Genomic DNA, 16751 nt, shown 5'->3' on the forward strand with positions numbered 1-16751 from the left:
TTGAGGAGTTTTTTCACCCATTCTATCTAACAAAATCAAGATTTTTCCAGCTGCTTGCAATGCGGGTGCCATTCCAAAACTGTCCAGCAGGGGGTAAACAACAATGTAAATACCAAGCTCTATTTGTGTGTAAATTGCTGTCAAGTTTTCTGTGACTTAACATCAACCCTGTAAGGGTGGTTGTCATGGAATGATGCTATCCCTACAGCAAAGGGAAATCACATATGACTGTGAAAAGCATCTCGGGTCTTTGATCCTATGCAAAGGTGCCAGGATGCAACTTCAAAGGCCTAAGTTACCTCGTGGCCTGAGCAGAGTTTTCCTGAGAACGAGAAAACAAAGGTTTTGGGATTCCATCTTGAGATGTGGTCAGAGAAGGATCTCTGGACCGTGGGTTCCCGGAATGGGGACAAAGAACTTGCAAATAAGACTGTATTCAGCTGAACAATCTCTAACTGCATTTATGTTTTATTTCTTTGCTTTGAACTTTTACAATAAATAGCTGAGAAATCAGCTGGTTGGAGTTATTGGAGAAAAGGACCCAGGTCTTTAGTGGCTTGCTTTCATCATAGTTGTCAAGAAGCGTATGGAGATGTTTGCCATTGCCTGCTCTGCTTAATGATCCTGGTATTCCTTGGTTGTCTCCCATCCAAATAGTAACCCACCCAACCCTGCTTAGCTTCTGAAATCTGACAATATCAGGCTAGGCCTGGCTACCCAGGTTAAGACAAAGCTCTGTACATTTCAGATTCTCCGCACTATATCAGATGTTCAAAGACTTTCTCAGGTTTTTTTTACCTTTGTAGCAGCTGCTGTTCTATTTCACCGCCGGGTTCCAGCCTTTGAGACTGCAGCAAATTGTTTGTACGTCTTTTGGCTGGGTGCTTGGGCAGCAATTTCTTACTCATTAATCACCTGCCTTTCTGGAGGCGAAGTACAGGATTATTTTGACAAAAACAGCATAATAAACAAAGCAATAAATCCAGGTAACTCCAGGAAAACACCATTAGAGCAATGTGGAATGAAATTTAAACCAAAGGGCGCCTGCTCTACTGTGCAAGAGAATGTGTGCCAGACTCCTGTTTGCATGACTCTGGCAGAGAATCAAGGCTTTCTGAATCTCTAATCTCAATTTAGATGTGGGTGCGGTATTGTGCAGAAGTTGGAGTGTCTGACTAGGATCTGGGGCAGCCAGGTTTGAATCCCTGCTTTTTAAATAGCAGTTTGTTGGGTGACCTTGGCCAGTCACACAATCTCATCCAGCCTACCTCCCAGGATAGTTGTGAGCATAAAATGGGGAAGAGAAGAGTTTCGTAAGCCACCTTGGATTCCCATGATGGAGAAACATAGATTGTAAACCCTTCGGAGGTGGGCAGTATAAGAAATCGAATGCAGTGGAACCTCAGTTTTCGTTGATAATTCGTCCGAAAAGAATCAACAAAACCCGAAATCAGCGAAAACTGAGGCAAACTTTTCCATAGGAATCAATGTAAATCCAATTTTCCGTTTGAGGCACTCCAAAAAATATTTGCCAAAAATGTGTTTTTGGTATGAACTTAGTGTTTAATGCTGAAAACAGTAACAAACAATAACACTAGGACCAGCTTCAGGGCCAGTGGACCAGTGTCGCAACAGAAAGCTGTCCAAAGAGGTCTGTTTCTGCTGCCTCTTTCAGATTTGTCTGAAATGCGGCAAGACGTTGTCATTAAACAAGTTACAGACACGGCCTGCAACAACCGGGTGATTTTTTTCCACAAACCCCTGATTTTTCTCCACAAACCCCTGAAAATAGACGAAAACCGAGGCAAATTTTTCACTGAAAAAATTGACAAAAACCGAAGTTGACAAAAACCGAAGTCGACAAAAACCAAGGTTCCACTGTAAATAAATAGAAGAGTTTGGATTTATATCCCCCCCTTTCTCTCCTGCAGGAGGCTCAAAGGGGCTGACAATCTCCTTGCCCTTCTCCCCTCACAACAAACACCCTGTGAGGTGGGCGGGGCTGAGAGAGCTCCAAAAAGCTGTGACTAGCCCAAGGTCACCCAGCTGGCGTGTGTGGGAGTGCACAGGCTAATCTGAATTCCCCAGATAAGCCTCCACAGCTCAGGGGGCAGAGCTGGGAATCAAACCCGGTTCCTCCAGATTAGATACATGAGCTCTTAACCTCCTACTCCACTGCTGCTCCTAGATGGAGTACAATCCCCCCTACCACCAAATTTCCAGCTTGGAAGTCTGTCTGTGTGTGGGAACTGGTGGTGTACCTCCTGGCTGGGATTGAAATTTGCTGTGGTTCTCGTCTGAATGCTCTGTGTCACATTGATGCCAGTTGGCTAAGTGGCAGTCACAGGGACCACCTACCCTGGCTGGGCAGTGTTTGGTGTGGAGTTGTGGCCATTCCAGGGCTCCCTTTACCACCCCAAGCTAGATTGCCTTCACGTTCCAAAAAAAGCGTTCCTTTATCGGTGATGCCGCCAAGAACCAAGTGGCCATGAATCCCACTAACACCGTCTTTGGTAAAGACTCCGGGGTCCGTTCCCTCCATTCTGGGCTGGGGGAAGTAGAGTACGTGTATTCCTCCGGTGAAGGAGGCAGACTATATCCCATCTCTGGGTAGTCGGTAGTTACTCAGCACCAGCTGATTCTGTATCAGTCCCTAAGAGTAGCAAGCGAAAATTTCCCAATATGTTGAAGCTGAGAGTCTGATCAGATTTGAGCTACCAAGGAATTCAGCCTCAAAGCAGAAGGGAACATAGCTTGGACAAAGGCTTGTGGTGTTGTGGAAGATTTTTTCCCCCTTACTCCTGGGGATATTTCTGATCGATAGTATCCTCTGTCCATATCTGCTTTTAGTCCCTGTAGGAAAAAGATGTCCCTATTTTGCCCTCCTGTTGGGGCTAACAACAGATCCAGGGAACTGGTCTTGAGGAAACAGCTGGGGGTGGGGGGGGGTCTTCTCACCAGCTGCTCTCTGGAATAAAAATACTCATTGTGGGGGTCTAATTATGGATTTGTAGCGTGTGGTTCCCAGAATGCTTCCCAAATCAGCATCCCTTGCTCAGTTTGAGATGTCAGTCAACTCATGAGCTAACATATTCATCTGGGTCTAACACCATTGTTAATAGGGTGTGCTATAAATCTAGTGTTGATTATCACAACCCACAGATATCCAGCCTGGAAGGGGGACCTTTGTTGGGTTTCCACCACTACCAGTATCTGGTGTGGTAAACATGTTTTGCTGTTTTTATCCTCCCACCCACCCTGTGAGTTCGGTTAAGCTGAGAGGTTGACTGGCCCAGAGTCACCCTGTGAGCGTTGCAGAAGGCTAGATTTAAGTTCCAATTGCACGGCTCTAACCACTGTGCCACCCTGCCCCCTTCTGATTCTTTTTTGTTCCTGGGGGAACCTCCTTCGCTGACTCCTTCACGCCTCCCCTCTTCCTAGATGCCAAGCGCCTAATCGGCCGCCGCTTCGATGACCCTGTCGTCCACTCGGACATGAAGCACTGGCCCTTCCAGGTGATCAATGACGGGGGCCGGCCCAAAGTGCAGGTGGAGTACAAAGGTGAGACGAAGACCTTCTATGCCGAAGAGATCTCCTCAATGGTTCTCACCAAGATGAAGGAAATTGCCGAGGCCTACTTGGGAAAGGTAGGTAGTGAGGGAACATCTGGCAGTGGTGGTGAACCTTTGGCACTCCAGATGTTATGGACTACAGTCCCATCAGCCCCGGCCAGCACAGCCAATTGGCCATGCTGGCAGGGGCTGAAGGGAATTGTAGTCCATAACATCTGGAGTGCCAAAGGTTCGCCCCCACGGCGCTAGGGCTACTTGACATCATGGGAGATGCTTATCTAAGGAGTCTTGTCAACTTATCCTGTGCTTCAGAGTTGTCTAAACAAAGCTGACTGGTGTGTGTCATGAATTATAGCAAGAATGCTAGGGAGGGAGGCTGGGATAATGGGCCAGGGCTTCGGGGTTTATGTCAGAAACTTAGTGGAAGAAGTGGGGCTGAAAGGAAGATAAAAGGTGAATCCGTACCTGGGAAGGTTGTCCTAGGGTGTTGAGGAGATAGGTGGTGTTGAGAAAATGGCCTACAGTGAGAAGAAGCCAGCTCCGAAGATAATGAGGAAATGAAATTTGTCTGGTATTCCCCAAATGCAGGTTCTTAATTCCTACTGACTCCCTTTTCTTCCCCCTCAGAGTATCACAAACGCCGTCATTACAGTCCCGGCCTACTTCAACGACTCCCAGCGGCAGGCCACCAAGGATGCAGGCACCATTGCTGGCCTCAACGTGCTTCGCATCATCAACGAACCCACAGCGGCGGCCATTGCCTACGGGCTGGACAAAAAGGTGAGGAGGAGGAGGAGGAGGGATTGGGTTGATCCTGTTAAAATGTGGTGAGTGGAAATGGTGTTATCCAGAGGATTTTATGATGGCTGAGGCAAGTTTGAAGCTTACCTGTCTGGTTTAGTGTGGTTTGAACTTCCTATTTCGCTCTGGGTACGTGTTGGATGTAGCATGTTAGTTTGTAGCTTCAAGATCAGGGTTTCCAACATGGTGCCTGCTGAACCTTTTCTGATGCGTGCTTAGTGTCTTTAGAAAGTGAGCAGTGCTAGCAAGGATTCTCATTGGACATTTGATAGGCTGCACAGATTTTTAGAAGTTCAGCCAATCACAGCTGGAGGATCTTCACTTTGTGACTGAAGGGTGTTAGCAACAGCCATTTTGTGGCTGGCTGTGTCTCCAGCAGCAGCCATTTTGTGGTTGCCTCCATCTTGGTGCATCAAGACTCCAAAAGGTGCTGCAGGTTCTAAAAAGGGTGGAATCCCCAGTTCTAGATTTTATGCCTCTTGGGGCCAGGGATTTACCTATCTGTCTTTGGACGATTCCGCACACGAGTAAAATAGTTTCGACCCAGTTCCCTGAGAAGGGTACTGACCTAGGTCGAAGCCATTGTTGTTCCCCACTGCAACCAGCTTGATCCCAGCTCGGAGGGCGGAATCATCCTATGCCTCTTCGCCGCTCCGTTCCGATTGGCTACTGTTCTACGGCCATGTTCCGTCTATCCCCACACACGTTATTTAAAAAAACTGCCACAGGAATGGAGGGACGAAGGTGGCTTTTTTTGATTGGCCAGCTGTACGCATGCCCGAAACCCTCAGCTGTGATTGGCTGAATGGGGGACTCCTGGCACCAGAGATTCCATACCTTTACCAGGAATCAGGCCAGGTTCCCTGAAAAAGTAGTAGTTCCCAACTGGAGTCGGAAATTTGACCGTTACACGGGGCGAAGCTGGTACAAAACCACGTCGATCCCAGTGGTTGGTCAGAGCACTTAAGTTGAACACAGCTCGAACTTAGGTCAATAACCCAAGTGCGGAATCAACCTTTGTGTCTTTGCATTTCTACACTCTGATGACAGTACAGATATAACTTTAGTGCCAGACGCGGGTGTGTTTGAGGCATGGTTTTTCCCAAATATAGTACCATCCTGACTACTGGGTAACACCTCCTTTTTCAGGTTGGCGGTGAGCGCAACGTCCTCATCTTCGACCTGGGCGGGGGAACCTTTGACGTCTCCATCCTGACCATCGAAGATGGCATCTTCGAGGTGAAGTCGACCGCCGGGGACACCCACCTGGGTGGCGAAGACTTCGACAACCGCATGGTGAACCACTTTGTGGCCGAGTTCAAGCGCAAGCACAAGAAAGATATCACGGACAACAAGCGGGCCGTCCGGCGGCTGCGCACGGCCTGCGAGCGGGCCAAGCGCACCCTCAGCTCCTCCACCCAGGCCTCTATCGAGATTGACTCCCTCTATGAGGGCATTGACTTCTACACCTCCATCACCCGGGCTCGGTTTGAAGAGCTCAACGCTGACCTTTTCCGGGGCACCCTGGAGCCCGTGGAGAAGGCCCTGCGGGACGCCAAGCTGGACAAGTCCCAAGTGCATGACATCGTGCTGGTCGGCGGCTCGACCCGCATCCCCAAGATCCAGAAGTTGCTGCAGGACTTCTTCAATGGCAGGGAGCTGAACAAAAGCATCAATCCTGATGAAGCTGTGGCCTACGGGGCAGGTAAGGAAGGAATCTGCAAAGCACCTGGGTGAAGGAGAAAGAAGTGACTTCGCTGAGGATCTGGAAAGGGCAGCTCGAAATGCCAAACTTCTGTCTCTCTTGGGTGGCAGTCCACACGTAAGAAGAAGAGTTGGATTTATATCCCCCCTTTCTCTCCTGTAAGGAGACTCAATGGGGCTAGCAAACTCCTTTCCCTTCCCCTCTCACAACAAACACCCTGTGAGGTCGGTGGGGCTGAGAGAGCTCCGAAGAACTGTGACTAGCCCAAGGTCACCCAGCTGGCGTGTGTTGGAGTGCACAGGTTAATCTGAATTCCCCAGATAAGCCTCCACAGCTAAATTGGCAGAGCGGGGAATGAAACCCGGTTCCTCCAGATTAGAGTACACCTGCTCTCAACCGCTACCTATCTATCCCTCTCCAGGATCGGGTCTGCCCACACTGTAAAAACCAAGTGGAGACTCTTGCTCACATTATACTCAACTGTCCGAGATATGTGGGTATTAGGAATTTCTCTCCTGGGCTGGTCCTAGACAAATCTGAAAGAGACTCTGACAACTCTGTTGTGGAGCTTTTGTTAAATAATACAGAGGCCGTGCTCTTGGAAAAAGTAGCAAAATTTCTTTTACAAGCGACAGAACTTTCTAAGTAATGGCCAATGCTAGATACAGTTTATCCGTCTACGTTTTGAACGTACTTTTGATTTGTACTTCAGAAATGTCTGTAACGCTCTGGAGCCTATTTTAATATCCTAATAAAGGTTGTTGTATTGTAACCGCTGCGCCACTGCTGCTCCTCTGAAAGCAGAACCCATATCCGTGGTTCCCCTCCAAAGGGTCATCAGATCTGCAACCTTCTTGAGTTTGACCTGCAGGCGCATTTGGAGTTCTGAGACAGTGTTGTGGGTGCAGCCACAAGATGGCTGCCAACCATACAATGGGGAGTGCAGCGGACCTCAGCCATGTAGAGCAGTGGCGTAGGAGGTTAAGAGCTCGTGTATCTAATCTGGAGGAACCGGGTTTGATTCCCAGCTCTGCCACCTGAGCTGTGGAGGCTTATCTGGGGAATTCAGATTAGCCTGTGCACTCCCACACATGCCAGTTGGGTGACCTTGGGCTAGTCACAGCTTTTCGGAGCTCTCTCAGCCCCACCTACCTCACAGGGTGTTTGTTGTGAGGGGGGAAGGGCAAGGAGATTGTCAGCTCCCTTGAGTCTCCTACAGGCGGGAAAAGGAGGATATAAACCCAAACTCTTCTTCTTCTAGAGAAGATCCTTGTACTGCGGTAGCAACTGCTGCCGAAGCAACGTTTTAAAAAATCTGCACAGCTAACCAAATCTCTAGTGCCCACTCACAAGCGTTTACAAGCATGAAGTGCCATAGCAGTTAAGGGCTTGCCCTCCTGAGCTTAGCTGTAGGCAGACAATCGCTTCTCTCTGACCATCCCAAATGCATTAAAGGTGGTCAGAAGCTTTAGATGACAACAGTTGCCCGTCAGCTATTTCTGTTTAGCTCATTTCTATCCGGTTTTCTTTCTGTAAGGATCAATGGATCTTCCTTCCTCATTTCATCGTTTCCAGCTAGTGGAGCAGGTTAAACTGAAAGAGCGTGTGCTTTGTGGCCAAATGAGACAACTGTGGGTGTCCTCAAATCCTAGCTTAGAGCCAGCAAGGTGTAGTGATTAAGAACATGTGGACTCTAATCTGGAAAACCGGGTTTGATGCCCCACTCCTACACATTCCTGCTGGGTGGCCTTGGGTCTGTCACAGTTCTCTGAGAACTCTCTCAGCCCCACCTGCCTCACATGGTGTCTGTTGTGGGGAGAGGAAGGGAAAGGAGTTTGTAAGCTGCCTTGAGTCTCCTTTCAGGAGAGAAAGGCAGGGTATAACACCAAACTCCTTTTATGCTGTATTTTTTTAATGTGTTAATGATGTATTTTATCTAATGTTTTAGAGTGTGCACCACCCAGAGCCCTTCAGGGGTGGGTGGTTATAATAATAACAATTCTTCCTCCCAACTTGAATGTGCTACTCACCACACTGGTGCTTATTCTGGTACATGAGTTTTGCATTTTTTGCCCATTCTTGTCCTAGGTGGGATAACAAAGGTTTAACCAACTGAGTGCCCCTTCCTATAACGTTGTTCTCCATTGGTTGCAGTCAGTTTTGATAGAGTCGGAAGTGACTTAAAAGAGCTGCATTTTTCCCACACAGACTGTTTCTATCAAATATTGCATGCTCGCACATTTTGAGATGCATAGAAGAAGGAGAAGAGTTTGGATTTATATCCCCCCTTTCTCTCCTGCAGGAGACTCAAAGGGGCTGACAATCTCCTTGCCCTTCCCCCCCTCACAACAAACACCCTGTGAGGTAGGTGGGGCTGAGAGAGCTCCGAGAAGCTGTGACTAGCCCAAGGTCACCCAGCTGGCGTGTGTGGGAGTGCACAGGCTAATCTGAATTCCCCAGATAAGCCTCCACAGCTCAGGCGGCAGAGTCGGGAATCGAGCCCGGTTCCTCCAGATTAGATACACGAGCTCTTAACCTCCTACGGCACTGCTGCTCCTGTTTAGGCCTGTTTACAAGAATCCAAAGCCGATAAGAGAGTTTCCAGTATAGGCAGTAATTCCTTTTTCAGCTCTGAAGAGGGGAGATGGGGGGGGGGGGGCTTCTCTTGTGAGTCTGCAGGCATAAGTCCGACTGGCTCTTGTGTGCCACAGTTGTGGGCTTCTGGTTGGAGACAGCTTTTCCCAAAATGGCTGTGGGCCTTCGACACACTAAATTGGGGCTTAGATCCCCAGTACTTACATCTCAATCTGAGACTTACCATTGGTGGAGTTGGCACCATTTTGTTTACGGTCAGCATAATGCCTTCGGATTCTTGCGCTTTAGGACTGACTCTCCGCTGCCAAAATTGACTGGCCGCCCTCGTTAGACCCCACGGCGGATGCTGTCCTTCAAAAACGCTCTTGTATCTGGTCAAGTCTTAATGGTTTTATGACCAGTTTTTAAAGCACTGGAAAGAAGCCGATTTCCTTCTTTTCCTTTTCTCTCCCTGAGCAGGCAACTCCTGTTCAGGGCAAGCAACTTGGCTGTAGCTTTTGGATATCTCCCCAGACACCCTCTCCACTTTGACCTACTCAAGTGACCTGTGGATAACTTAGGGCAGTGGTGGCAAACCTTTGGCACTCCAGATGTTATGGACTACAATTCCCATCAGCCCCTGGGGCTGATGGGAATTGTAGTCCATAACATCTGGAGTGCCAAAGGTTCGCCACCATGGACTTAGGGAGATGTTCCCCAACACCCTTCCCGCCTTGACCTGCATGTGTTGCCTTCTTCTCCCAGCTGTCCAGGCCGCCATCTTGTGCGGGGACAAGTCCGAGAACGTGCAAGACCTCCTCCTGTTGGACGTGACACCGCTCTCCTTGGGCATTGAGACAGCCGGCGGGGTGATGACGGCCCTCATCAAACGCAACACCACTATCCCCACCAAGCAGACCCAGACCTTCACCACGTATTCAGACAACCAGCCGGGAGTGCTCATCCAGGTAAGCAAACGTGCCAATTGTGGGTTGTACCTGACAACCTTCCTGTGATCCAAGAGAAGAAGAAGAGTTGGATTTATATCCCCCCCCTTTCTCTCCTGTAAGGAGACTCAAAGGGTCTAGCAAGCTCCTTTCCCTTCTCCCCCGCAAGCAAACACCCTGTGAGGTAGGTGGGGCTGAGAGAGCTCAGGAGAACGGTGACTAGCCCAAGGTCACCCAGCTGGCATGTGTTGGTGTACTGGCTAATCTGAATTCCCCAGATAAGCCTCCACAGCTCAGGTGGCAGAGCAGGGAATCAAACCCGGTTACTCCAGATTAGAGTACACCTGCTCTTAACCACTACGCCACTGCTGCTCTGTTGCACAACGAGAGAGCTCTTTGCTCTAAGGGAAGGTGCTGATTTAGTGAAAGAGATCAACAGATTTGAACCCTTCATGTATGCACGTGATGTGCTGCTACTTGTAGAAGGGGAGGAGGAGTTTGGATTTATACCCTGCTATTCATTTCTGTAAAGAGAGTCAAGGCGGCTTATAAACTCCTTTCCCTTCCTCTCCCCACAACAGGCCCCTTGTGAATTAAGTGGGGCTAAGAGTTCTGGACAAACTGTGATGAGCATAAGGCAGTGATGGCAAACCTATGGCACGGGTGCCAGAGGTGGCACTCAGAGCCATCTCTGTGGGCATGCACAAACAGAGTTCATCATGTGGGGGGGGGGAGGGGAATCACCTCACACACATACATCTAGGCTGGCCTTGGCTGCTGGGCTCGATTATTAGCATTAAACCTAAGACCTAGTTTTGGGGAAGCAGTGTAGGTAACCCTGTTAAGCGCTGTTAAACCCCACTGATTTTCATGCGAAGAATTAAAGCACGATCCTTTACCTGGGAGTAAGCTCGGTTGCTGGCAATGTGGCTTGCTTCTGAGTAAACCCTCCTAGGGTCGTGATTCACCCATTCAAAGAGTTGCATGGTTGCTTCAAAGCAAAGCCACCGACTACCTCCAAGCTTACTCCCAAGTAACGCACGCCTCATAGCCAACCATTTTTTCAAAACTAAAACCTCAGTATTCAGGTTAAATTGCTGTGTCGGCACTTTGCGATAAATAAGTGGGTTTTGGGTTGCAGTTTGGGCACTCTGTCTCAAAAAGGTTCGCCATCACTGGCGTAAGGTCGCACAGCATAAATGTAAGAGCGGGGAAACAAATCCGGTTCACCGGATAAGACTCTGCCACTCATGTGGAGGAGTGGGGAATCAAACCCAGTTTTCCAGATTAGAGCCTATGTGCTCTTAACCGTTACACCATGTGGCTCTCTAATCCCTGTCTCTGTTGGAACTCTGGATAAAACCAGAGTTTGGGGCCAACGAAATAACTTGGCAGCTTTTCGGAAGAAGCTGGCATCTCTGAGATGCCCAGGGAAGGTCTGTGGCCGGTTTTGTTGCGAGGAGTACTCTCTCCTCTCCCCCCCCCCCCCACCCGGTTTGCTTTCTAACCTGCCGATGTCCTCCCCAACAGGTATACGAAGGCGAGCGTGCTATGACCAAAGATAACAACTTGCTGGGCAAGTTCGAATTGACGGGGATCCCGCCTGCGCCTCGGGGTGTCCCCCAGATCGAAGTGACCTTTGACATTGATGCCAACGGTATCCTCAATGTATCCGCGGTGGACAAGAGCACTGGGAAAGAGAACAAAATCACCATTACCAACGATAAAGGTATGGTCGCAGGTGGGGCTGAAAGGAGGGGAGCCATTGGCTGTGGGTCGGCGCATCCGCCCTCCCGCTCCTGTGTTCTTTGCACCTAATTGGCTGCTTGTCCCTGCCCCAGGCCGCCTCAGCAAAGAGGAGATAGAGCGCATGGTCCAGGAGGCGGAGCAATACAAGGCGGAGGATGAAGTCCAGAGGGAGAAGATCTCCGCCAAGAATTCCCTGGAGTCTCTGGCCTTCAACATGAAGAGCACAGCCGAGGACGAGAAGCTCAAGGACAAGCTGTCCCCAGAGGACAAACAGAAGATCCTGGACAAATGCAATGAGGTCATTTCCTGGCTTGACAGGAACCAGGTGAGTTCGGAGGGGGCCGAGGTAGAATTCATGGCGGACCAAACAGGACCAGCCAACCTAGTGACGTTGAAGTGTCCCCTGGCTGTCCTTCTTACATGTGCTCGGTATCAGCAGTCAGATGGTTTTGGTTTGCTCTGTGTTCGAATCAAGCTTTTATACCAACACACATGCATGGGAAATTCAGCTTGGGAAATTCACTGAGATTTTCGGGGCGGAATTGGGGTGGGCGGGATTTGAGAGCAGAGGCACGTCAGCAGGCTCATGACGCCATAGAGTCCACTCTCCAAAGCAGTCATTTTCTCCAGGGGGAATTGATCCCCGTAGTCTGGGATCAGTTAAAATTCTGGGAGGCCTCCAGGCCCTGTCTGAAGGTTGGCAGTTCTTCGTTAGGTAGGCTAGGCAGCGTTTTGGAGGAAGAGCACGATAAAAAGAAATTGAAAGTAGAATCTTATTTCTTCACATAATGCAAGAATACAGCAACCTGTAAGAAGGTGTTACTTGACTTTCGAATGGACAACAATGCATACATCCCTTTTTGGAGAAGCTGCATAGCTGTTTTCAAAAAATGTTCCTTTTTTTGATTCCATAGAGGAGGGACCTACATCGAGTCTCTTCGTTGCAGCTTCTGCCACAGTTTCCTGGGAACTGTACAGTGGTGGGATCCAGAAATTTTAGTAACAGGTTCCCATGGTGGTGGGATTCAAACTGTGGTGTAGTGCCAATGGGGCTGGGCAGGGCACAACGGGGGCGTGGCCAGGCATTCCTGGGGCGGGGCTGTGGCAAGGATGCAGCCGCTGCGCTGGTCCTTGGGCAGGAAACGAATGCACGCAGGCGCAGGCTGCCATGCACGCCGGTGCACCTCCTGCTAGACTGCTCCAAGTTCTGCGCGCTACTGCTGAGAGGAGGGGTGTAACTAAGGCAAAAATCACATGGCAAAATCACCAATTAGTAACCCCCTCTCGGCACACACAAAAAATTAGTAACCTACTCTCGGGAACCTGTGAGAACCTGCTGGATCCCACCTCTGGAACTGTAGTTTGGAAAGAAGTTAATTACTTACTGCTTCTTCCTCCACCAAGGACTATAATGCTTTGGGGGAAAGAGGTCCTGTTGAATTACGAAATACCTGTTGAATCAGCAGAAGGGTAGATAGGGTTTCAAAGGGAGCCAGTACCCTGTTGTTCCATGAGGGGGCAGCAAAGTCATTCAATCGTTACCTGTGGCTTGTGGAGACCGAATTTTTTGGAAAGATTGGCTGAATCATGAAATCTGACCTCCCTGAGTCTCTGGCATTGAAAAGAACACGCTGTAGCATATGGAAGCAAGGTTTCTGCCAGCGACGTCACGGCCTGTTGGCTCTCCGCAGTCAAACAGTCTGTAGCTGTGGGTTGGCATTCCAGTCTTTGCAAATCAATATCAGGTGTAAAGTAGCCGTGCTGTTCCTGCAAAGAATGCTGCAGACACGGGGGGGGGGGGGGGGGGGGGGCGAGGGCGAGGGATATGGATGCTGTCACCTTGAACTGTCGTGTCCTCCACACAAGGAATCCTGGGTGCTGTAGTTTGCGACAAGCATGCAGTCATTTCTGTGGGAAGGCTTTCAGTGTGTAAACTACAATCCCCAGAAGGCTTGCAGATTGTAAACGACAGTCCCCAGAATTCTTTGCAGGGAAGCCAAGTTAGTGATGCTGTGTATGGACAAATATACATTTCCGTACTGCACAAACAAAACCTTAAGCCAGTGAAATCCCTCCAGTAAAATTGTAGTATTGTTACTCCTCAGTTTACAAAAGGCTTTGCCCATCCCACTTTTAATTGGAGGGGTTTTGTGGGGGAATTTGTGTAAATTTTATCCTTCACTGAGTTCTGTTGAAGCCACGAAGGCAGATGGTAAGGCAGACTTCAAGATTGACACTGTAGTTGAAGAGGAATCTTCCTCTAAGATCTTTTTAGGGGTTTCAGAGGAATGCAAACCCCAGTGCCTTTCATAAGCGGTGCTAAAACGAAAAATCTCAACCTGTAGACCGTTAGTCTACCTGCTATAGGAAACTGTTTGGGTAGACCTGACCTCCAACGATCTTAGGGTGGTTTTGCCATTGGATTTCAGCCAATCTTAGTCTGTAGGCAGCTAGTCCGCCTGCCGTAGGAAACTGTTAGGGTAGACCTGGCCTCCGGGTATCTTCCTTTTCTTGGGATGGTTCTGCCATGGAAATGCAGCAGAGCTTAACCTGTTGCCGGCCGCTCTTTTTTCGTCTTGCAGATGGCCGAAAAGGAAGAGTATGAGCATCAGCAGAAGGAGCTACAGAATGTCTGTAACCCCATCATCACCAAGCTCTACCAAGGAGCCGGGGGCATGCCCGGGGGGATGCCCGGTGGCTTCCCTGGAGCAGGGGGAGCCGGAGGCGGCGGCGGCTCTTCTGGCCCCACCATCGAGGAGGTGGATTGAGACCCTCCCACGTCTGACACCTTGCATGGAAAAGGCACAGAAGCCCATCCGTCACAGGGCTTCCTTTGATTCCAGTTTCCTCTCGACCCGTCTCCTTCCACCCTGTGCCTCTGTCCTGCTATGGTCTTCTGTGAAAATGGAGACTCTTCACCCTCTTCATCCTTCCCTTTTTCTTTCCTGCTCTGTGACGGTGTCGGGCGTTTCTCTTGCCACCGTGAGACATCGTCGGTGGTGTTCACATGAATAAATTATTGCAGTTTGTCATCCTGCCATCTCCTTGCTGGTGTGGTTATGTGTTCATAAATTAAGCACGTCTGTGCGTCGGTTCCCCGGCTTACATCTGCTTCCCTGACCCCCCCCACCCCCACCAAGTAATTGTAGCACATGATGCCCTCCGCCACACCCTCTTCCAGTAGCCAGCTGAGGGTGGGCATTCAGCAAATTAAAACTGAAGACTAATTCAATAAGCCTTTATTGGCATATACACGATAGTATAAAAATACAGTTCCAGTTAAAAAGTGAATAGTAAAAAACTTCGTGTTTGTCACACATTCAGTTTACAAACTTCTGACAAAAACTTTGCCACTATAAGGCAACAATGAAAATCCTGACAATTTAAAAGCATAACTACTTTATCTGATTCAGTATAATCAATCATAGGGTCTATAGCAGTGATGGTGAACCTTTTCGAGACCGAGTGCCCAAATTGCAACCCAAAACCCACTTATTTATCGCAAAGTGCCAACACAGCAATTTAACCTGAATATTGAGGTTTTAGTTTAGGAAAAACAGTTGGCTCCAAGGTGTGCGTTACTCAGAAGTAAACTTGATGGTAGTTGGTGGCTTTGCTTTGAAGCAACCGTGCAACTCTTCCAACGGGTGAATCACGACCCTAGGAGGGTTTACTCAGAAGCAAGCCCCATTGCCAGCAATTGAGCTTACTCCCAGGTAAAAGATTGCATTTTAGTTCTTTGCATGAAAATCAGTGGGGTTTAACAGCGCTTAACAGGGTTACCTACACTGCTTCCCCAAAACTTGGTCTTGGATTTAATGCTAATAATCCAGCCCAGCAGCCCAAGCCAGCCTAAATGTGTGTGTGTGGGGGTGGGGGGGGCACGACGTGCGTGCCCACAGAGAGGGCTCTGAGTGCCACCTCTGGCACCTGTGCCATAGGTTTGCCACCACTGGTCTATAGTTTGGGATAACAGGCTGGATCGGAGTTCTTGGTATAATAAGCAGTTCAGGAGAATGTGGGATGGAATCCAGCTGTCCTACGCTACAGGTACAGAACCTTTTATCGCTTGGAAGACCTTTAAGTCTTCCTCTATGTAGCGGAGATGGCATGATGTTAAATCTAGCCAGCATATAGGCTCTCCTGTGCGTGGGATTTGTGAGTGCTGTAATATAATAGGCTGGGTATCCCTGCGTGAAAGGAATTGACATATTTGTTGGTGAACAAGATTTATTCGCCAAGCTCTGCAGTTGTTGATAGTCCATTGCTACCCTGTTTCCCCGAATATAAGACATCCCCGAAAAATAAGACATAGTAGAGGTTTTGCTGAAGTGCGAAATATAAGGCATCCCCCGAAAGTAAGACATAGCAAAGTTTTTGTTTGGAAGCATGCTCGACAAACAGAACACAGAAAAATAAGACATCCCCTGAAAATAAGACATAGCGCATCTTTGGGAGCAAAAATTAATATAAGACACTGTCTTATATTCGGGGAAACACGATAACAGCCTCTCTTTAATGAGGGCAAACGTTTCAAAAACTGAAGACTACCTTGTTGATAATTTTCTCTCCCCCTCCCCAATGATAGTGATTTAAGCGAGCCAAAAACCCCCGCTGCCATTCAAAAAACAAGATGGAGGACTCCTCTTCCTCCATTCCTTTCCCTTTCTTGCTGGCTGGTTAGGCCCAGTGGTCAGCTCTAAAGCCCAACCTCCATGTTGGTCTAAGAGGCAGCAGACGGCACGAATTCAGCTCAGTGCCACATGCTGCCACCAAGACCCGTGTGGAGTTTGGAAGCAGCTGGAATTTTTCTCGGTTGGGTTTAATAGACCGGAAAAATGTCAAATTCCTGGGGGGAAAAACCGGGTATGAGGATTTGACTTTTTTGGTACCCCTGTTTCCTTGAAAATAAGACCTACCCTGAAAATAGGACCTAGTGTGATTTTTTGGGAGGATTTTTGGAGGATGCTTGAAATATAAGCCCTACTAAAAAAATAAGCCCAAGTTACAGATTCCCTGGCACAGCTGATCTGGTCACGTGGGGGGGTGAAAAGTCATGGGGAAAAATAAGACATCCCCTGAAAATAAGTCCTAATGCATCTTTTGGAGCAAAAATCAATATAAGACCCTGACTTATTTTGGGGGGAACACAGTATTTAAAAAAAAAACTTTCTGGGACTTTTCAAACCTGAAAAATGCTGCCGGGGGGGAGGGGGGAGGGTGTACACACTTAATACCAACCTTTTCCTGTCTTAGGACATTTTTTTGGCATTGTTACATCCAAGCAACTGTTCTGCATGACAAGCTCTTTGAAGGAAGAGTTTGGATTCATACTCTATTTTTCTCCTGCAAGGAGACCCAAGGTACTCTGCAAACTCCTTTCCCTTCCTCTCCCCGCAACAA

At 48.7% G+C, this 16751-nt stretch overlaps 1 protein-coding gene across 1 annotated transcript; it reads left to right on the forward strand.

Annotated features, from left to right (window-relative positions):
- Positions 1 to 2396: 2396 nt before the first annotated feature.
- On the forward strand, positions 2397 to 14388 carry LOC125434454 (heat shock cognate 71 kDa protein-like). The gene is made up of 8 exons (XM_048499863.1): positions 2397 to 2513; positions 3442 to 3647; positions 4200 to 4352; positions 5523 to 6078; positions 9418 to 9620; positions 11130 to 11328; positions 11441 to 11673; positions 13931 to 14388. Exons 1-8 carry the CDS (start codon positions 2489 to 2491, stop codon positions 14114 to 14116), a joined length of 1761 nt encoding a protein of 586 aa, XP_048355820.1. The 5' UTR covers positions 2397 to 2488; the 3' UTR covers positions 14117 to 14388.
- Positions 14389 to 16751: the final 2363 nt, after the last annotated feature.

This window comes from Sphaerodactylus townsendi, linkage group LG06 (genome assembly GCF_021028975.2).
Source record: "Sphaerodactylus townsendi isolate TG3544 linkage group LG06, MPM_Stown_v2.3, whole genome shotgun sequence".
Classification (NCBI taxonomy): Eukaryota; Metazoa; Chordata; class Lepidosauria; order Squamata; family Sphaerodactylidae; genus Sphaerodactylus; species Sphaerodactylus townsendi.